A 22,402-nucleotide genomic window follows, 5' to 3' on the forward strand; every position below is an offset into this window, starting at 1 on the left:
CTGGGGCCGCCGGGCCGCGGGGGGGCGCTGCAGCGGCAGCGCGGGGTGAGAGGTCGGGACGATGGCGGCGGCCTTGGGCGAGGAGGCGCCGGACAACCAGGACTACTATGGGCTGCTCAACGTGCGCCGCGAGGTGCGGCCGCGGGGCCGGGGCCGGGGCCGGGGCCGGGGCCGGGGCCGGGGCCGGGGCCGGGGCCGGGACCGGGACCGGGACCGGGGCTGGGCGGACTGAGACGCCCCTGCCCACCGCGGCGGGAGCGGTGCCCCTGAGGCGCGCCCTCAGCCCAGGCCGCTGCTGGCGGCGGGACAGCAGAGTTCGGGTCGGGCCACGGGGCTCCCGGTTGTGTGCGGCGGGCGAACGGCGGCTGAGGCCGAGAAATGCGCGTTTCGTCCCGAATGGCGGCGGTCTGGGCGCTCCCGAGCAGCTCCGCGCGCCGGGCACACCCGCCCCTCGGCCGCGCTCCCGCCGGGCCCGGGCGGGGCCGGGGGCACTTCCCGAGGGTTTCCGATTCGGAAACACCGAGATTTTTGCGAAACACCTCTCCCGCCGTAAAAGAAGGATCGAGAGTCCTTGATTTCACTTTTAAGAATAGATGGCTATTATTTGGTGCGATTTTGGATCAGTTCTGAACTTTATGGGAGGCAACTATTTTTTATAGTAACAATTAGGCAGATCTCCAAGTATCTGAATGTAGGAGCTATGCCGTAGTTTGTTTCAGCAAATGCAACAGCAATGTATTGTGTGTGTGTGTGTGTATGTGTAAACAGACCTCACTTTTCATGCCCATTGTCCTGGATGTTGCCATTGGAGTCGGACAAAGTGCAGTAGGAGGTCCAGACTTGGAAATGATTCAGCCTGATAGCTTCGAAGAATTCCCTTTGGGACTGCTGTCAGTCCCTGGGCTGCAGGGACAGTCTCCTGTGCCTCATCTGTGGGAATCTGCCACATTGCTGAAGGAAGAGTGTGTGACAGTTGAGCTGTTTGCAGAACTCCCTGATGCTGGGCTCCTTTTAGAAAAGTTTCTGTGCAACTTGAGACCACTGGTCTGGTTCAAAGCCGGTGGGGCCATGCTTGTACCTCCCTTGGGAGCTTTGGTAATTCCCCCTTCCAAAGAGCCACGTGCAGAGGTTAAAACAGAGGTGGGAACCGAGCAAGGGTTGCGACTGCTGGGGGAGGGTTTAATGCTTAACTTAGGCAGGCTTCCAGAGCAAGACACTCGGGTTTGGTACAGCAGGGAGCTGCAGCTGACTTAAAGGGGTATGCAAGGGAATAATTCCAACAGAGAGGAGTGGGTGCTTTGTTAATTGCCCCTTGCTAATTAGCGTCAGCAGTAGTGCCCTGTAGTGGAATGCAGTGAACAGCATGTCTGTGTGCTGAGCCACAGGGTGATGTGGCAGCTGAGCTGGGATCCCACAGAGGGATGGGAGCCTGCAAGTGAAGATGGTGGTGGTGGGGGTTGTGAATAGTTCATCTTTTAGAGATGTTACTCTGCTAAAAACATTATGCTGTGTTTGAGACATCAAATGAGGCTGTTTAAACCCCAAACAGGGAGATGGGAGGCCTTTTAATTTTGCCCAGAGTCTCGGTAATAAAAATGTAACTAACATACAATTATTAGTGACTTAGGTATTTCCTGGCAATCTGAAATGTTGTCAGGGTTTCTTTAGCAGTTTCAAAGAGGCTGTTGCTCATGGAATATTGAACCAATGATCCGAGCATCAGTGATGATGAAATGCCCAATCTAACATTTTATTGAACATGGCATTTATGAAAAATGAACCTGCTCGTTTCTGTGATGTAGTCAATAGCACATTAAACCATTTATCATTAATTTGATTTAAAAATGCCATTTTGGGCCTATATGTTCCCCTCCCTTCCCAGTCGAGTTTAAATTTGACATCCGAGAAAGCACACAGTAGTAAAAAGAAAAAAGCTAATCTACTGTCTAGGGACCAGCAAATTTGGCAGCTACCCTTTAGCTATATAATTTCAAAACATTAATGTGAAATAGTACAAACATACAGAGAAAAGATTTATTCTGAGTTGTCCTCAAATCCAGGTGGATTCCTGGTGTTGATACACCGGTGAGTGGCATTTCTGTGATGAAAACCCTCCTTGCCACAAGTGGGGGGAAAAAAGATGTTACTTTGAGAAATGACCTTTTAAGGCCTTTATTTCCCCAGTGAAAGCTTGGAAACTGTGCCATCTTTGTTCCCTGAAGATCGTTAAGAGTAAATGGAATTTGTGTCTGTAAATCCCATTGCTGATGTCCCTCTCTGGTGCCCCCCCTCACTGGCTGTCCTGAGTCCTGGTTGTGGCAGCCCCTGGGGACAGCCAGGACTGTCAGGTTTTGATTATTTTCCTCTGCATGTTCCTCCAGGAATGCCCTCTGTGCCCAGGAACTGGTTCATACCTGGGCATTTTGGGAACTGGACGATTGGTAGCTCTGTGAAGCTCTGCTGGGGGGAAGTTGTGGTTGATTTTGGCAACTGCACTTCTAAAAAGTAGGCATTAAGCAATCTCCAAGGAATGGACAGGGACTGCAGTGCAGGGGTTGTAGCAGCATGGGGTGAGAGAGGAGAGGTTACCAGGACTCGCTGGAGTCCGAAAATAGCATCCCTGGGAGGTTGATAATGAAGGAAGTGGGGGGGTTACTCCATTGTTTCTGAAAGAGCCATCCCTGTCCTTGGAATGAGGCCAGGTGCTATCTGAGGTCCCAGAGTGATTGTGGTAAAGGACAGGGCAGGTTCATTCTTGATGCATTTGGTGACACAGTGTTCTCACGGTTATGTGTCTGGCTTTGTGGGCAGGTGATACACTTTCCTCCCTTGCAGCACAACACAGACCCTGCTGGGGAGCAGAACGGGGTGTTGGGGAGCACAGGGGGATGCTGGGGAGCACAGCAGGGTGCTGGGGACTGTGGCATGCTGGGATGAGTGTAAAACTGGATTTACATGTGGAAAGTTGCTGCTTTTGGGTAGTTAAAGTGTCTCCTTGGGGATTAAGATTGAAATATGAGTAGAATTTGTTGTCGAGGTCACTTGTTCTGCTACAGATAGTGTGGATGATCCTGGTGTGATAATTGAACATTTTATTAACTTATATAGTGAAACAATAGTCCATTCCTGATTTGGCCAAACTAGTGTCACGTAACAGCTGATGGACTTCCCTTTCAGGGCTGATCTTGGGAGTGGCCTTGTGGAAATGGCAGTGGTTGTACCTGAGTTCATTTTTGGTGCTTTTCCCAGGCCTCCCAGGAGGAGCTGAAGGCCGCGTACCGCCGGCTGTGCATGCTGTACCACCCCGACAAGCACCGCGACCCCGAGCTCAAAACACAGGCCGAGCAGCTCTTCAACCTTGTCCACCAAGCGTATGAAGGTCAGGGGGAGCTTTGCAGAAACTGTTTTCATGGGGTTTCTAGGAGAGCTGTGTCTTCGTGCTTTTTGAAGCTGTTTATTATTACAAAGTAATAATTAAGTTTGCTGATACTCAGCAATGCTGTTTCCTGCTTCCGTCCCGTAAGTCAGAGGAGAAATGCCGTATAAATGCTGCAGGGAATGAGATGTGGAGTCTCTGTCTTACTTGCTGCGTGTTGTAAATGATCTTACTTCGCTTCTCTTACTTCTGAATGCCTCTTCCAGAGGAGAATGAAGACTGAAAAGCTTCAAACAGAAAGACAGTTTCATATTGTACTGATGAACTGCTGCACCCCAAGGTTCTGTTCCATGTCACCTGACTGCAGTCTCCATTGTTTTCCAGCAAGTTCTTCCATATGCTCAGACTGAGATAGAGACAACTGATTCATAGCAGTCAGAGTTTTTCTCTCATGCCAAAGCCTTTTTAAAATAGTCTGAATTAAGCTGAAATTTCCTTACATCCTGGTGTGCAAATTGCACCTGGAGTGCAGATAGATTGGAAGCTGGTAGGAGCCATCCATGTTATAAATCAAGTGCATCCATCTGGGTGCCCAGTCCTGGAGCCTAAAGAGAAACTAAGGCAAAAGGATGAACAAACATTCCTTCATTCGACCTCAAATATGAGCTTTTTTTTTTTTTTACTCCTGGTTTTGACTGATTTGCTCCTTCTAGCTGGACTTGAGCACAGGTGGAGTCTTTCCCATTGTCCCTAGTTAGGCTTTAGGACATGTGGAAGCTTTCACTAGGAGAGCAGGGAAGGTCTGACCTTGATGATGTGGGGAGCAAAAACAGGTGATGCTTCAATAATTTCATTGTGGTGGGTGGGTGGCCTTATATGAGTCCGCAGCTTCCCTTTGAATTCTGTGGCTCTGCTTGGCTGTGCCTTGCAATGAACCTGGAAAGGAAATTGGTGCTTGTTTCATACCAAATGTGAGTGTAGTATCAATTTTGCAAGCCAAATTTTTTGACGTCTTAGAAATAAGCCACTTCACCTCCTGCCTATTTTCTCTCCCTCCTCTTCCATCTCTTAATATCACACAACAAAAGATTCATTTTACCAGAATTCATAAGAAGCAGTACCTGCCTGTGACATTTAGCAAGTCCAATAATCTTCCAGTGGTTCAGACCAAAGCTCAGTTACCGGTGTGAGCGCCCCGGCTCCCTGAGGACACATCAGTTCCCCCACAGTCAAAAGAGATACGTGATCATGATAAAGCTGGTCTTGGAACCCTGGGGGGAAAATACTGATGATCTTTTATTTTTTTTACAGAAGGGTGTGGTATAGGAGATTATGCATTTAAATGTGCCTTACCTTTTAAAGATTCTTCCTAATTCTGTACACAGTCTTTTTCCAAAGTAACTGTTCTGCAGTCTCCTGGTGCATTTTGTGTTCTCCATTGAGCTGGGTGACGTTTTGGGAGGTTCAGATTTTACATGTACCTTTGCCATTGCCTTGTAGTTTATGTTTGGCAAGGCATGAACTGCCTTGTGGAAGTTGCTTCATTGGCACTTGGTATGTCCCACACATTTGGACTGGGAGGGAAAGGATCAGTGGACAGGGAAGATCAGGGGAAGCACCACAGAGCTTTGAAAGCCAGACAGAGGTGGGTGGTATTCCTGCTCAGGAAGGGCCCTGGGACTGCTCTGGCTAAATTGCTCATAATCCCCATGGTTGTTAGAGGGCTCATGTCATGCTTCAGTCAAAGAAAGCAGTGTTAGAAACTGCACTGCACATTCACTTAGGCTGCATGTCTCTTGTGTTCTTTCCACTTTTTTGTTTTAGAAATAAGAAAAATGAAAAAAAAATGAGTTTCTGGGGGGAAAAAGTCAGTGTGTCCTGTCAATATAGCACATGGAAGCATCAAAGAGGTTAATGTACTACTGTAGAACAAGACATTTCCAGGAGCTGTGCTTGAATTCCAAATAATGCAAGTGTCTTGGTCTGAAACCCGAGGAGAAGACTGAAAACTGAGTTCTCTCCTCTCTTTTGGTTTTAATTTGCAGTGCTTAGTGATCCACAGACCAGAGCCATCTATGACATATATGGGAGGAGAGGACTGGAGATGGAAGGCTGGGAGGTGAGAGAAATTGAGCACCTTGTGGCCAGTGGCCTTGACTAAACCCACCTTTATCTGCCATTGTTGTTCTACCAGCTGCACTGACACCTGGCTGGTATTAAATGCCTGTTGGTCTGAAGGCATCCTTGGTTAGTTATTTCTGTTTCTGTCCCTATTGAAACACTGTGATGGATTTTCAAAGAACACTTGGGTTTTGCACTTAAAAAGAGAACCATAAACCTGACATTCAGAGTTCCCTGTCAGGATATTACTGTGACAGGCAACATCTTTGTCTGAGATGAATGTGTCGTCATTGTCCACCTAGTCCCATCTTTTTCATCCGAAACTTGGTTTTTCATCCAAAACATCTTCTCAACTAACTTCTGAGTTTGAAATTACTTTTTCTTCCTGGGCTTTTTGGGATTGGTTGGGGGTTTTTTTGGTATGTTTGGTTTGGTTTTTGTTAGGTTTTATGGGCTTTGGAAGAGAACTTGTTCATTCGTGGCTGTCCTACCCTTGAGTCCCTTGCTGGCCTCTGCCAGCCCTAGTTGATTGCACTATGCTGCTGGAACAGAATCCTATGGTATTGGGTCAGGTCAGCACCGAGGTCAAGTTTGGAGTGAGTTGCCAGAAATGTGGTGCAGTGGCAGCGTGTAACAGACATTTCTGAACTGCTTTTCGCAGACTTGGTCTAATTCTGAAAATCCAAATCCAATACTCTTTCTATCCATACCAAACCCCTAAAATCCTCATTCCCTGAGCCATGTCAGGTAAGCAGCTGTGAAACAGCATAGCCTAAAATCACAGAATCAGTTCACTTCAGACCAGAGCCTTTCAGTTGCTTTCATTTTTGTGTCCACACCTGGTAGAGCAGTTAATGGATCGCTGAGGATAACAGCACTGCAGTGTCTAGTGCTTGTGGTAGGAAAGCTTTTTGCCCTAGTTTTGTCAAGGGAATGGAAATAACAAGACCATATTCCCTTCTCTCAAAGCATGGAGTTTTCTCTCATGCCTACCATTTGATTTGGCCCAGGTGCTTCCTTCCAAACTCTGACTATTGAAATTGGTGCAGAGCAGCTTTCAGCAGCTGGGGCAGCGTGTTAGTATGTCCCAGGTTCGTGGGCCTCCAACCCCCAGCACTGCCATGCCCTGAACAGCCTCAGTCTGGTGATCCTTTGGTTCTCATTTCTTTTTGAGCAGGTTGTGGAACGAAAGAGAACTGCAGCTGAAATCAGGGAAGAATTTGAGCGTTTGCAGAGAGAGAGGGAAGAGAGGAGACTGCAGCAGCGAACTAATCCAAAGGTAAGCAAAGACTTAACCCTGGTCACAAGAGTGGATCCGTAAATTATCACCACTGTGCAGGGTATGCTGAGCCTAGGTGAGGACCTGTATGAAAGAGATCCCCAGGCTGTGGGTAGTGCACACACACTAAGAACTGGTTTTCACTGGAAGGTTAACCAAGCATAAGATGTTGTGTGAGTATCTGTTGACAGCATTATTCTCACAGGAAGGGGTTCTGGGTGCCACAGACCAGTCAAGGCAAGCTGTCCCTGCTGGAGGTGAGCGGGGTCAGAGAGATGTTCTCAGAGAGGGGCATGGTATCTCCACTGATGCTGCTCCGTGCTTCAGGAATGTGACATTTTCCCTGGGCGCTCGCCGTGGCTGTGAGCTGTGCTGTGAGCCTCGGCCTGTGTCCTGGGATAAAATTAGCCATCTGGGTGTTTACAGCAATTGCTGGTTGGCAGCCGATGGAAATGTCTCTCCAGGCAGTGTTCCCGTGGAATTGGGGAGCGCAGCTGTGATCATTTCATACACGAGCACAAGTTATTTTAAAATTTCCAACATTTTGTCAGTTCCATAAAACAGTTCCACAAAAATAAAGCGTTTTAACCAGAAATGTTGAGCAATAACCAGATGTAGGCAATTTGGAGGGTTGGAATTGAGTCTCCTATTTGCTTTTAGAGCTTTGTTTTTGCTTTCAAAGACATGCAGAAGGGTTGAAAAGTTCATTGCTTGGTTTGAGAAGAACCATTTCATGTTAGGAGAAATTAAATCCCCTTATTTTCCTGCTGTGGAAGGTCAACATCTAAGGAATGCAGACCCCTCAAGGCATAGCCTGGCACAGCTTCCAGGTGTCACCTTCCTGAAGGTAAATTCATAAGGAAAAAGGAGGCACTATATTCTCCTCTGGCACATCTGTGAATTCCACGAATTCCTGTTCACAGGGTGGCAGATGAAGGTGATTGTAAAAGCTGATCCCGGCTCCGATGGTTCCGTAGAGCTGCTCCCACTCCTGCCCCGGGAGCTGCTGCGCTGTGCAGCGCTGGCTTCTGAGCAGGCCTTACAGATCCCTCCTGCCACTCTTCCTTTGGGGAGAGCTCCTCATTTCCCATGGTCAGAGCAGGTGGCTGATGGGAGCTGGGAGCAGCAGCAGTCCCCTCTATTATCCGGTGGCATAGGGGTGCTCTCATTCTCTGGGAATATTTTTAACTTTACCATCTGCTGCTTTTCCTGTGCTTGCACCTGAACCAGTTTCCTTGCCAGGATCCACAGACCTCTGGGGTGACTTCACCTGCTTAGTGGGAGGTGGAGGGTCTGCCCAGGGTCCACCGTTCACCTCAGGGAAAGGCAGGGGAGTAGGAGGTCAGCTGGGGAGCCAGAGAGGGAACAGGGAGAGGCTCCTTTCCTCTGAACGGGTCCTGTGGATTTTCATGGTTAGGTTCAGGTGTTTTACTTTTTTCCTTGGGAGGGATATTTACTGTACAATTCGCAGGTGTGAAAAAGGAAGTCCTAAGATTTTGAGTATGTTTTAGAGAAATGAGGTGCAATGAATCCCAGGAATGCATGTGGATCCATGCAGCATCACGGCACCAGTAAACCAAGTAGAGCAAGGTGGTCTTTCTATGAGAAAGAAAATATCTACCAATTACTAAAAGTTTGTCTTTGTCAAGCTTTTCTTCTGATGATAAGATATAAACTAGAAAAAGAAAACAAAAATTTTGACTAATGAGGTCAATTGCAAGTGAATGATGCAGGTTAGAAGTAAATTAGTTTAGATAACTCATAAGAAGAAGCACATAGAGGCTTTCTGGCTAAGTTCCATTGAAGAAAATCAATTTCTGAAATGTATTATCTTAACTTTCAAATACTGACATAGCAGATTCAGTTGTGGGGGAAGAAGAAACCTGCTCTGTAAAGATGTTCTACCTGCTTCTATAATATGTCACAATAGAAAAATGACCTCAGGATTGCAAGTTGAGTTCATGCTGAAAAGCTGCCCTTTCTCCAGTCTGATGATTTATATTGCTGTTTTGGAATATTGTAATCACTGACATTTGTTTGTCTTGCGTATTAGGAAATTAATTTTAGAGTGGAAAAGGTAATTGCAGAAAAAGGGAAAAGTGCACAAAAATGTGGTCATATACAGGAATGAATGCTTTAGCCACTTGTCCTGTGTGTGTTGGATGTTTGCTGATGCTGAGTGCTTGTTTCACTTGTCATCCCTCAGGGAACAATTAGTGTGGGAATAGACGCCACCGACCTCTTTGATCGTTATGACGAGGAATACGAAGATGTGCCTGGGAGCAGCTTTCCCCAGATTGAGATAAACAAAATGCACATATCCCAGTCCATCGAGGTGAGGAGGGCAGACACAGGTGTGTGAGCAGGGCCTGAGCACATGAGGCACAGAACGCGCTGCTCGGGGGTTCTCAGCGGGATCGGGGGGACACAGTGGCCAGCACAGGTGGGGAAGGGCAGCTCAGGGCCAGCAGGATGCTGGGTTTGCCCTGCAGCTTTCAGGAGACTCATTTGTGGGCTGCAGTGGTCCTGCCCTCCTGCCAGTGGGGATGCTCAGTATCCAGTTCTGACTGAATATGGTATGTTCAGTGGATGAAGACGAATGGCACCCATTTTTGAGGATGTGGGTAAGGAAGGGAATGGGAATTGTTTCCTCTCCCCAGAGAGTTGTAGAAATTTAATCTGCAACTAAGTTTGCAGCTCAGGGTCAGGACTTCAAGAGGTACATTACAGGTGTCACAAGTGTCTGGTACTGTAAGAATTGTCTCACTTTTTGCCATACTTGGTATTTGACTACAAAACCACATACACTCTGCAGTTGTGATTATGTCCCTGTAGAACATGCACTAATTGTGTGAACTGGACCAGAGTTACTGCTCACAATATATTCGTTTTTCAGGCACCCCTGACTGCCACGGACACAGCAATACTGTCTGGTAACCTTTCCACCCAGAATGGGAATGGAGGGGGATCAATTAACCTTGCTCTGAGACGAGTGACATCTGCCAAGGGATGGGGAGAGGTAAGAGTACACCTGTTGTGCAGTTTTATATTCAGTCTGTTACCCAGTGTTTATTTGGGGGGGGGGGAACTTTGGCTGTGGTTCATCTCTCATTTGCTACATTCTGTAGAGTGTAGAAAAAGGAATTCTTAAAGGAATTTGAGAAAAAGGCCAAACCTTGGGTTTTCTTATTTTTTTCCCCTCTCCATTTGGCCATGCAATTTGGACTTCACTTGTGCAGACAGAATAGTTACCTGATGTCTCCAGCCTTTCTAATTTCTCTGTCTGAAGGCTCTGAGGTACCTTCCAGTGCTGTGAGCAGGCACCTTAGGCAGCATGATAGTTTGCCTTTGCTTCCAAAACTGCTTTTCTCTCAAGGGAAGGAGTTGTGGGGGAAAAGCTGCAGGAAAGGGAGAGTGCTGAAAGAGGTGGTAAATGTTACTCAGATGTGTAAAACGTCTGTGATAAAAATGACACTTGTGACATACTTTGTCACTGTTGTAAAGGTTGTTTTCTTCTAACACTCTGGCATTGTGCATTTGAACAGTTGGAGTTTGGAGCAGGAGACCTTCATGGACCTCTCTTTGGGCTGAAGATATTCCGTAATCTTACACCAAGATGGTAAATATTAGAAAAATGGTCTAATGGTTAATATTTCACACTAAGGAAGTAAATGACTTGAATTCTCTTCCACGCTAATTCTGGGTTTGTTTTCTATCCTACAAAATAAGATATTTCCTCTTTAGATTTAAGGTCATACTTGTATTGTCAAAAGACTTGTACCATATCTGGGTTTTGGTGCTCTCCATTTTCATACTTCCAGTTTAAGGAGGGTCTGTGCTCCACATCCTTAGATTTGTAGTTGATGTTCTCATGATTCATGATACTTGAGGTATGATCTCCAATCAGAGCAACAGAAGTTGGCTCTGGGAGCAGAACAAAAGCTCTGGGAAGCTCTTCTGAGGCTTCCATGTGTGAGAGGGAGTTTCTGACAGCAAAACAGGAGATGATGTGTTGTATTTTTGGGAAATAATACCAAATTTGCCACTACCGAGGTGTCTGTTCACAAATTAATAGAAGTCTTAAGTTGCAAACGAGAATACAAGGTAAGGGCTGTGATTGAAGTCACATGCCAGAGCACTGTAGGAGCCAGTGTAGGCTCCTTCATTTGTATTTTCTAATTTAGTAAATACAGCATTCCTCAGAGCTTGTACAGGATTCTTGTTCCCTGTGGAGAGCTTTAGTGCTGCTTTTTGGAGCTAATGCTTGAGGGTTACTAAATAGCAGGGCTGCTCTGTGCCAGCAGCTGAGTGTGCTGCACTGCAGAGACCAGGCTGTTACCTGTGCAGGGCAGGAGGGAAGGTTGGGAGCAGCAGCTGCCTGGGCACAGGCAGTAACCAGGGCACAACCTGCTCTCCTGGGCACTGCTGTGGTCAGGGCAGTCTGAATTAGTTTTGATTTTCCCCTGAAAGCCTCGGGTGTCGCACTCCTTGCAGGATGGTCTCTAGGCATTCAAGCAAAGTTCCTGAGCAAGAAGAAATTTGAGGCCACCTGAGAGCCTGTGTTTTAGCACTGATGAGTCTTTCCTCACTTCCATAGTTTCATCACCACAAACTGTGCCCTGCAGTTCTCGTCCCGCGGGGTCCGCCCCGGCCTCACCACAGTCCTGGCCCGCAACCTTGACAAGAACACGATGGGCTACCTGCAGTGGCGGTGGGGCATCCAGTCAGCCATGAACACCAGCATCGTCCGGGACACCAAAACCAGCCACTTCACCGTGGCACTGCAGGTGAGAGCCCTGCTGCTGCCATAGGGGCAGCAGTCCTGCCCCGGGGAGAGAGGGATCTCACCTTCCTGTCTTGGCAGGAGTCTGGCTTGGGACTAGAGGTTAAGGAACAGTTGGTACTATCCCATGTTACACCCAGCGTAGGTAACAGGCTGCAGAGGTTGTGTCAAGCACTGCTCTGTGTTCTGTGCCGCTTCAAGGATGAGAAAGGGAATTGGGGGGAGAGTTCAGCAGTGGCCAAGGACATGGTTTCATACATTTGTGCCTCTTGTGTTTCAGCTGGGAATCCCCCATTCTTTCATGATGGTCAGTTACCAGCATAAGTTTCAGGATGAGGATCAAACACGAGTGAAAGGTTCTCTCAAGTAAGTGCTCAAGAGGAAGTTCACATTATTCACAACCTGAGGAATCTATCCTCTTCTGCTGCTGTAGGCCTCCAGGTTCCACAAACCTAATGCTTCTGTGGCCTTTGGGAATCTGCTTTTCATTCTTTAAATCTGGTAAAGGCTGAAGTGAATGTCTTGGCAGGTTGGTTATGTGGAACTTAAAATACTTGTGTGTGATATGTCTATATCATCTCCAGTAAGAAAGCCAGAAGTTCTTGTAGTCTTTTTACTACCAAGCAAGCTGGAAGGGCTATTCTCACCTTGGAGATACACAGTGAATCTTCCAGAGGGCAACATCTGCTGCATGCAGATGTATTTCCATGCTTTACTTGTTGGGGAATTCCAGGATTCTGTAAAGAGAAGAAGTCTTCCCTGTCTTACCAGTTTTTGGTTCTGTTGTTCCAGGGCAGGTTTCTTTGGGACCGTAGTGGAATATGGAGCAGAGAGGAAGATTTCCAGGCACAGCGTTTTAGGAGCCACCGTCAGTGTTGGTGTTCCCCAGGGAGTGTCCTTGAAAATCAAGTAAGTTCAAGATTGCAACTCTAGACTGCAGAGGCTGACCATAACTTCCATGGTTCTATTTCCAGTATTCAAGTGAGAAGGTTCCAGTCCCAGGGCAATACAGGTGTAGTGATACATCACTGGGAGAGGGTGCAGCTGCCCTCACCTCTAACGCAAGCAGTGCCCATGGTAAGCAGTGGGTGCCTTCTGCTGGTGTTACAGCCTGAGCCACCTCTGTGTGTGCATCAGAATATTCTGAAATACAGCTTAAAGTGAGGTTTGGAGCATTCTGGTAAGTGCTGGAAGATTTCTGAAAATACTATTGGTAGAGCTGGATTTAGAGCTGGATTCTATTTGTATAACACTGTACACAAGTGTATGCTTGAATTAGGGAATTACCATTCCCTAATGCAGTGATTGTACCACTAACAAGGTGCAGTTCACAGAGGGGCAGAGCTCATTAAGGGTCCTTGTGCTGTGGTGGGATGTCCAGTGGCAAGTGGGATGCCAAACTGCTGAAGGGCCTGAAGAACTCAGGAAACTCATGTTTTCTAAAATAAATATTGTTATAAGCATCAGAAAAATACTAATATGCACCTGTCCTGAAGGCCCATGCCAGTGCTGTGAACACAGGCCTTCTCTAGAAGCATTTTCTTTTTCACCTTTTTTTGGGGAAATCAGTGACCAAATTTCCTATTCTCCTGTTCTCCTAAGATCAAAAAAAAACACTGTACAATGGTCAGGTACTATCATGAGAGATGTTTGCTTCTGGCTCTGGCTGGTGTCAGCTGTCTTTCTTACCATTGGCTTTTTCAGTTTATTGGAGTATTAACTTCTTGAGCTCATTGTTCATCTCCCTTTGGTTCAGCAGCACGTGCTGCTGCTAAGTGTGTTTCATCAAGCACATTCAACTCTGCTTTTCCTCTTACCTGTCCCTCTGCTCTTTTTTGTTGCAGGCTGAATAGGGCTAGCCAGACCTACTTCTTCCCTGTCCACCTAACAGATCAGCTGCTTCCCAGCGCCGTGTTCTATGCCACCGTGGGACCTCTGGTCATCTACTTTGCCATGCACAGGCTGGTCATCAAACCCTACCTCAGGGCACAGAAGGAGAGGTGAGGCTGCCAGGCTGTCCTGCACATTCAGAGCGAGGAAGTCTCACTAGGGCTCTTTTGTGTGAGGTTGTGGGTCACTTTAACTGGGGGGTTGAGTAGGCAGACACCTGCCAGTTTGTGGCTGAATCCCATCTACTGTGTATTCCTGATGTGGTGTTGCCTTCCTTCTGCCAGAGAGCTGGAGAAGCAGCGGGAGAACACAGCCAGTGACATCCTGCAGAAGAAGCAGGAAGCTGAAGCTGCGGTGAGTCTTTCTTGTAACTTGGTCTCCCTTAGTGAAAGGCAGCTCTTTTCCCTCTGGGCTGTTCTCTTTTGGCCACAGTGTCTGACCCTGTGTGATTTCTGCTCTGCCACTTGTGTTGTGACAGGTCCGGTTGATGCAGGAGTCTGTCCGAAGGATAATTGAAGCAGAGGAAGCCAGAATGGGTAAAGATTATGATATCATTTACTTTTTTATATAAATTTGAAGAGAAGAAGAAACAATACAAAGGTGTTGTTTCTTCATTCCCTCTCCTGATGAAGCGCAGTGTAGTTGCTGCTGAGCACAGAGTAGGGGAGTCCCATTATGATTCAGCTCCTGGTGCCTGAGCTTAGGAGGGATCACAGAATATTATTTTGGGACATACTGTGAGGTGGATCAAGAGACTGAAGACATCAGTCTGGATTCACCTCTCCACCAAAGAGAGGTGTGTGTATAAATATGTGCAAAAGTTGTAGTCTCAAGTTTAGCTTTCACTGATTTCTCCCTCACATGGGATCAATCCCATTTCATTGTTCATGGATTGTAGTGGCAATCTGATCTCTGATGATTACTACCAGTTTTCCACAGAGTGTTCCAAAGTGAACTGACATCCACTCAGATTGTCACATCAGTGTGGCACTGAAGTCCTGTCACTCTATCCTAGTGCTGAAGGTTGCTAACAAACAACCAAGTAGAAATGTTGTTCTGGCTTGAGAAAAGTGGGTCCAGGCCAGGAGAATTAAATCTTGGTGAAAGCAAGAGAAGATGCTGGGATGGTCTTTTTGTCAGTGTCTGTCCAGCCATGGCAGGAAGCCTTTCATCACAGCTGTGATTTCCTGGGACATGCAGGTCTGATTATAGTGAATGCCTGGTATGGGAAGTTTGTTAATGACAACAGCAGGAAGAATGAGAAGGTGAAGGTAATAGATGTGACTGTGCCCCTGCAGTGCTTGGTGAAGGACTCTAAACTCATCCTTACAGAGGCCTCCAAGGTACGTTCTGTCAAAGCTGTTCTGTCAAAGCCCAGACTCCATGACTCAAATGTGTGACCCAGAATTTCAGTTGAACCATGTGGTGTCCTGCCAGGGGATCTCTCCAGTGACTCTGGATCAATTCACAGAAGCCATTTACATACCAAGTGTTAGGAACATCCAGGAACTTCTGTTTCTCTGGGCGTTTCCAGTGCCAAAGAAACAGCATCTTGGTGTCTGCAGACCCTGGGGCTGTACACCAGAAACTTCCCAACCCCCTGGTTTACTTTTATGTATTCAAAACTTGCAGAGGTGATTCCTCAGCATCTCACCTTTCTGGCAGCAAAACTTTTTTTAATGACACTTGTCCTGGCACTAATAGATGTTTCTGGCCAACTGAAGAACTGTGAAAGTCCATTCCCTGATGCTCAGTTTGTCCTTTTCTGGTTGAAGGCTGGGCTGCCAGGCTTCTACGACCCCTGCGTGGGTGAGGAGAAGAGTTTGAAAGTGCTTTATCAGTTCCGAGGAGTTCTGCACCAAGTGATGTCAGCTGACAACGAGGCCCTTAGGATACCAAAGCAATGTGAGTAGCATGGGGACTGAATTGAATGGATGGAGGCGTGTTGGAGGCCTGAGCCAGATTTCTTCTTTGTCCCCATTTGTCTTACTTGCCAAAACATCTTCCCTGCTGGAATAACTCTGTGAAACCTCGTGACAAGTTTTACTGTCACCTCTGTGGTTCTGGCAGGTTGGATCAAAGGCACAGACCTCTGTTTGCTCTAGACCAGCTCCCTGGCCAGTGTGAGCAGCACATCCAACTGACAGAGCTTCCAGAAGTGCCTTGGGAGGTGTATATGAGTCATGTTTAATTAGCAGCCAGAAATGCTCCTGCCTGTTCCTGGTACGGTGGTGGGTTCTAGCATGTGTCCATTCCTTGTTCTCCCTGACAGCTCACAGGATTGATGCTGATGGCTAATCTGGGAGCTCATGTCTGCCACGGGACCTGGGTCAATGGAAACTGCACAACCTCCCCTGGACGCTGCAAGTTTGAACAGAGACACTTTTATTTTTACTGTCCATATAGCCGGTGGTGTCCTGCTGATTCTGTTAGGGACAAAAGGAGAGACCCTGCTGCTCCAGGCAGCTTCAAGGCAATATTGTGGCTTGGTACTCAATAAAGCAGCGTGACTCTGAGTGCACAGTGCTTTCTGCCCAGAGGGCTGAGCAGGTGCCCTCCTGCCAGCTGGCCACGGCCCCTTCGTGTGCTCACACGTACCTCCTGGCACTGAGCAGGGATGAAAACCTGTTGTTCTCACTTCTCCACATACTTCCTGGGGCAGTTAACACACCTTTTCCTGCTCCTGAGGGGAATTTCAGTTCTCGGGCCACCTCCTGGAAGTCCCCTGTGCAAAGCCTTTTTGTTGGAAAGAGGTCAGAGAGAGTTTCCATCTCAAATCTGTGTTTGAAATGCACTTGTTAACCACATACTTTTGTTAAGTATGAAGGTCTTTGCCTTTTGTAGTAACATTGACCTCTTCAGCACCAATCTGTCCAGCTGCTTATTTCCAACACTGCTATTCCAGACAAGGACATGGGGTATCATACTCTTACTAATTCTTCTGCCATCCACATCCATGTATCATCAAGGTTTTTGGAAAAATAGGAGAGCTAGTGAGGAGAAAGACAGCAATTCATTTCATTTGATTCTGATGCTGCAACTATCTCTTCCCATCTAATTTATTCCTAGGTAAAACAAACGTAGTTCATGTAAGTAAACCAGACCAAAGTGAGGAGAGAGGCCAAATGGATAAAGAGCTGAAAATGTAACATTCAGCTGCCCTTTCTGAAAAGCAGCAGTTATGGCATAAATCCATGGGATTTATCTTGCCTAGAAGCCTAGAACTAGATTTCCAAAAGTAGACTTGTTTGAGCCAGTCTGAAAGAGATGGTCCCTTCTCTAAGAAAAACAAGTTCATGTTGTGAAGGGGTGTTCATTTGTTTTTATTAAAACCAAAACTCTTCATTTGTGACCAGCTCCTGGTGCAGGGCTTTATTTCACTTACAACCAGTGTTCTGTTGATCTAAAATTAAATGTAAAATGTGCAATAAATTATATTCAGCTGAAAAGCAGCTCCCATTCCCTTTGCATCTGTAGGAGACTCCTGAAAATAAACCCCTGGAAAGCAAGGGTTGCAGGTTTTGTAAACATAATAGCACCCTCCATTCCATCCAGCTCATTGACTGCTGCTGGTCATTGCTGGGTGGGACTTGAGGGACTGGGCAGAAATCTCTACCAGAAGTTCCCTTTTCGTGTCTTTTCACTGTGTGAGGTGTATGGTCAGGAGTGAGAGCCAGCCTGCAGGGACTAGGACATGGCAGAATACTCCCAGGAGAGCATCCCTGGGAGCCAGTTGCTGGGTCAGTCTTTCCAGCCCACCTACTACTTTCTTCCTTGTTTTCTGTCAGTGACAAGTTTTGCCAAGACTGTAAGAACAGCCCCACTGTGGAATCACATTCCTGCTGTGAGCAGCTGCCATTTTACAGCCACAGCTCCCTGGGACTTCTAATTCAATTCTCTGTATAATTCAAAATTACCAACAGAATTAAAATAGAAGCTATAAGCCACGAGAGCTTAGCTTCCAGTATGACCTAGTGCCATATGCAAAAGGTTGAGCCACCTTTTCAGTTTGCCAAGATGTTAGGGCTGCTTTGATGGCAGCTGGCTGAGCAGCAGTGCCTGCAGGGTCACGGCACATACCAGAGCTGCAGGGTGGCACCAAGGCGTAGCCAGCCCTTGGGTGGGTTGGAGTCCTCTGGCAGTGGGGAGGGAAGGAGGGAGCTCTCCTTCAGCACAGCTCCTGGAGGGTTCTCAAGGGGTTGGTTTGGGTCTGGCCAAGCAGCCAGTCCTCACGAGGCGGATGCAGTGCAGCCCCCAGGGCTTTTTCCAAGGCTGCAGGGACCTGATCTCTCACCAGAGGCTGGCAAGGAACAGCTGCTCTGGAGAAAGGTGGGTATACCTGCCTTTACTTCCTATCCCTGCCTGACTGGGTGTATTGTTTAGGGAAGAGCATTTGAAGCATCAGATCTTGTTGCTGCCTGGCACAACAGCGCACACACCAGTAAATCATAACAGCAGACTCCCGAGTTTGGAATAAAACAAACTCATTGTTCACTTATTTCACATTTAAGAAAAAAACATGGTTCATTAAAAGTTTTAATGAAAAAATAAAGTTCTGAATTAAACTATAATTATACATGGCTGAACATACATGAACTAAAAGAATGGAGATGTTACTTTTTTATTTCTCTCTGCTGATATTGTAACGTGCTGGACTTGTCAGACACCATCCACTGGGATAAATCTGAAAAGGGAACAGAACAAGAGTCAGTCACATTGATTAGTGTCGAACCTCTGTAAAAAAGAGCCAGTTCACTTGGCAGTGCACCCATAAAAGCTTCAGGAACACGCTCCATGGAGGTCCAGTTGAACTGCGGACACGCTGCAAACACAGAGAGACCGATTCCAGAACGGGTCCAACCCTTGTGCAGCAGCAGCTGGGACCTTCCTAAGCCTTTCCGGTTGCAGAGTGAAATGGCAGCATTGGAGTGCTTTGGTTATTTTTCTGGCTGCAAAGGACAGTCAGGCAGCAGTCAGGGGCGAGTCTTTGGCAAACTCCTTGGTGGTTCCATGTAGCTTCTGAAGGCAGCACAGCATGGTCATGGTCTTGAGATTTCACAGAAGCTGGAGCTGGTTTTCTGAACCCAGAGTCAGCTGTTGCAGCTTTGTGGAATAGGATTTTTATCAAGAAGCAGGACAGAAGTTGCAAGTCACGCAGCTCTGTTGCCCTGCCAGTCTGGCAGACCTCCTGTGCCCCCATGTCCCACGCCATGGAGCCCAGGACCCCGTGGCACTGGGCTGCCTGAGGCTTTGGCAGCTCCAGCACATATGTCTGAAGAAGGGCACCAGACCCTGTGTCCTGGCAAGACCCTCAGTCATCACCAGGGCACATCTCCCAGTGAGCTAGTCCTCAGACAAGGCAGTGCTCCAATGCTGTGACTGCAGAACTCAGGACATGTTCCTGCTGGCACAGCTGGTCTGGCTGTGGCTGCGGTACCAGCCAGTGTCTCCCCGAGCCTCCTGGTCTCCCTGGACAGAGCATACACTATTCCCCAGGCAGAACTTCAGAGAAATAACCTTGAAACATCAACCCAATTTGTGTGACCCACAGAGATGCATTTGGTCATCGAGGAACAACACCAGCATCTCCCTGGCCTTGTGTATGAGCTGTGACTCCCCACCGTGGTTCTGGAGGGATTTCCCTTGGGCTGAGGCTGGCTGGGGCCTGCTTTCCTGTCCACCCCACACTGGATGGATCCTCATTGCACTTCACCCTGTAGCTGCATCGCCTGCATTTGCTTTGAGCTGTGTCATTGCTACCAGTAGGTTAAAGATTCTGGCTTTCTGGTTACAGTCCGGTCTCAAAAAACAGTGAAAACAGAAATCAACTCAGCTGTTGTACTTGGATGGACATGATCAAATCCCAGCCAGACCTGCCAGGCTCTACATTTACTTTGGCCCCTTTTAGAGTCCATGTTTGAATTCTGGGCTGAGAAGAGGGAGAGTCATCATCTTAAAACAGCCCCGGAGAGGTTAACAAAGGGACAGGAAACGGAGCAGTCTCCCTCCATACACACATTTGAGCTGATCATGCAAATAAAATCATGAAAAATCACTGTGAAGAGACCTTGTAGGGAAGAATCCGATGCCACTGATCCCCCATGCTGCCTGTCCAGAAAAAGGGCTGCTCTTTCCTGCCAGGGTGCTGTCCCCCTTGGCACAGGAGGGAGCCCCAAGTCCCGTTTGCACTTAAGCAATGCCAAATTGCAGAACTCCCATTTTCCCAAGCCTGTGGAAGTGGCAGCAGATCACACAGAGGCTGGTAGCACTGACGCTGGCTCCTACTGAGCCTTAGGATATCTAAGATTGATCTATACGGAAAAATGGGCAGGTATAATATTTCATTGAATTTAAAACACAGGGCCATTTACTTTTCAGACTCTTCACATAGACTTCCTCCTCCTCCCCTCCCTCTTTGGAGGAGGAGTTTCCTAGCACAGAGAGGATTTGCAGTTTCCAATGGGATGAGAAAACCTCCATGGCAAAGGTATTGTACATTCCCCAGACATCACCCAGTCATCGTAACCGGACAAAACTCCACCGAGCTCAGAGAGCGTCGTCTGTCCCTCGAGACAGTCAGATCTCGCCGCAGTTCTGACCAGTTGGCCTCTCCCAGCCCCAGCTGCCCGTGGCTTGGCGATTCCTCGTCCCTGCGCCGCGGGCCAGCCGGGCAGCTCTCCCGCCCGAGCAGCAGCAGTTTGGGGAAGCCCTTCCCGGCCTCCCAGCCAGCACCCACGGCTCGCCCGCCCGCGCAGCGCACCAGCACCGCCTCCCCTAGTCCAGAAAGCGCCTGCGCGAGCCCGTCCGGGAGCGGTTCGACCGGCGAATGTCAAACTTGGAGTCCCGGCACTTCTGGCAGATGTAGATCTCTGGGACATTCGACTTGCGGATTTTGGCGCAGGAGAGGTGGATCCAGGTGTGGCACTCGTTACACTCGATCATCGGCCGCCCGGCAAAAGGCTTCATGCAGAAGCAAGTGACCAGGTCCCACGAGTCATCATCTGCAAAGACAAAGAGCAAAGCCACATTTTTTAGTGGTCGAGCCTTCACACCCTCACTGGGACTTTCCTCTCCTTTTGTGCTAAATTAACCTCCTGGGTTTCAAAGACAGGCACTTTGCTGCTTTTTTCGGGTCTCCCCTGCATGGGAAGAGACTCTCAGCAGTACATGGGAGGAGAGGAGAACTGGCTGCTTCTATAAAGTTGCAGCTTTTCACTCAGTTTACTGCAAAAGGAGCCAACCCCCCCTTTTCCACCAAAATCCTAACTGCCCAGGCAGCACTGCTCAGCATTAATCTCACGCTACAGGTAAAGAACCAAAGAAATCGGCAACAGCACCGCCACTTCCACCTGGCTGATCCTCTTGGACAGCCAGGCCCCCTACCTGAATCCACCATGATGTCCTCATCGTCACCAGTGCCGTCCTCATCCCGAAAGACCACCTGCTTGCCCTGCCGAATGACCGTTCGTTTGCCCACACTCTGGATCTCCACCGTCTGCTCGGCTGTCACAGCGGGGTAGGAGACACTGGATGGGGTGTCAGAGTCCCACACCGAGCAGTGCTCGGTCACAGACTGCGGGTCGCCCTCTGATGAGGGGCTCATCGGTGTCTCTGCGTAAGAGTCCTCTGCCTCCAGCTCCAGCAGCTTCTCCTCGTAGTCCTCCTCTGCAGACACTTCTGTTTCCCTCCTTTTCAGCTTTTTCTTCTTCCTGATCTTATCGATTTGTTTTCGCTCCGGCAGGAAGTTGCTGGCCTTTGCCCGCTGGAACAGGGAACCATATGGTTTTGCTCGTTTAAGCTGACTGAAGTTCTTTCTGTTCTTGGTGGGCAGGGAGACAGAGGAGGGGGTGTCATTGAAGCGAGGATCCCAGCTATCACTGTCAATCGTGCCTCCAGTGCTGTTGGGAGGGCTGGGGCTGTTCCTCAGTGGCGTTTCCTGGAACACGTCGAGAAAGCAGGTACAGCATTGACTCAGAAAGGACTTGCGTGCGACTCAAGGCGCTGCGCCCTGTCCCCGAGGCGCTGTCCCCTGTCCCCCCGAGGCGCTGTCCCCTGTCCCCCCGAGGCGCTGTCCCCCGAGGCGCTGTCGCTCCTGCTCTCCCCAGCGCCGCCCCGGGAATCTCCGCCGGAGCGCCCGGGGAGCGATGCCGGATCCGACGTTTTTCACCCCGCCCACGCCGGCCACCCCCCGCCCCGTCCCCAGAGCCTCCAGCCGCCGCCGTTCCTTTTGTTCCGGCCCGGCGCGGGGCCGTGACCGCTGGAGCGGCTGCTCCGACAGACCAGCCCGGTGCCCCCCGGAGCCCCCCGGTGCAACTCACCTCCTGCGGATACGGGATGTAGCCGGCGTAGGCCAGGACAAAGGTGCAGAACTTGTTGAAGTCCTCCACGGTACGGTGCCGCCGGGAGCCGGGGGAGAAGTCCTGCGGGGAGCGGGGGTGAGCGGCGGCCGCGGGGCCGGGCCCGCCCCGGGGGGGGGGAAGCGCCGCCGGTCCCGCCCGCCCCGCCCGCCCCGCGCCGGCGGAACCGGGCAGCGCCCACCCCCCATCGCCCCCGGTGCCGGCACCGGGCCCCCAGGCAGCCCCTCCCGCGGCGGGCACGGCGGGGCGGCGCCGCCGCCATTCCTCGCCCCGGCGGCACAAGATGGCCCCGACCCCGGCCCCGCGGCGGGCAGCGGGCAGCGGCTGCCGGGCCGGGCCGGGCTGGGCCGGGCCGGGCGGCGGGAGAGCCTCCCGCTCCCCCTCCCCTCCGTTCCCGTCCCTTCCCCTCTCGTGTCCCCAGGGCCCCAGCTCACCTCCGGGGCGAACGGCGAGGCGCAGGAGTCGGAGTCCATGTCCTGGCGCGGGGGGCGCGGGCGGGGCCGGGCGGCGGCGGCCGGGCAGTGCCGACACCGCGAGCCGCTCGGTGCCGGCGGGAGGCGGGGAAGGGGCGGCCGCCCGCGCGGGGCCGCCGGGAG

General features: G+C 49.4%; 2 protein-coding genes across 2 annotated transcripts; one reads left to right on the plus strand and one right to left on the minus strand.

The window, feature by feature from the left end:
- Nucleotides 1-15,965, plus strand: DNAJC11 (DnaJ heat shock protein family (Hsp40) member C11). The gene is made up of 16 exons (XM_064678301.1): nt 1-133; nt 3,250-3,379; nt 5,422-5,495; nt 6,675-6,776; nt 8,983-9,111; nt 9,673-9,795; nt 10,322-10,395; nt 11,374-11,563; nt 11,840-11,925; nt 12,352-12,468; nt 13,404-13,559; nt 13,734-13,803; nt 13,928-13,985; nt 14,650-14,792; nt 15,225-15,354; nt 15,722-15,965. Exons 1-16 carry the CDS (start codon nt 62-64, stop codon nt 15,745-15,747), a joined length of 1,680 nt encoding a protein of 559 aa, XP_064534371.1. The 5' UTR covers nt 1-61; the 3' UTR covers nt 15,748-15,965.
- Nucleotides 15,966-17,916: 1,951 nt separating this feature from the next.
- PHF13 (PHD finger protein 13) lies at nt 17,917-22,392 on the minus strand. The gene is made up of 4 exons (XM_064678305.1): nt 22,241-22,392; nt 21,768-21,869; nt 20,833-21,385; nt 17,917-20,450 (listed from the first exon to the last, which is right to left on the minus strand). Exons 1-4 carry the CDS (start codon nt 22,277-22,279, stop codon nt 20,224-20,226), a joined length of 921 nt encoding a protein of 306 aa, XP_064534375.1. The 5' UTR covers nt 22,280-22,392; the 3' UTR covers nt 17,917-20,223.
- Nucleotides 22,393-22,402: the final 10 nt, after the last annotated feature.

Source organism: Pseudopipra pipra, chromosome 22, assembly GCF_036250125.1.
Source record: "Pseudopipra pipra isolate bDixPip1 chromosome 22, bDixPip1.hap1, whole genome shotgun sequence".
Lineage (NCBI taxonomy): Eukaryota > Metazoa > Chordata > Aves > Passeriformes > Pipridae > Pseudopipra > Pseudopipra pipra.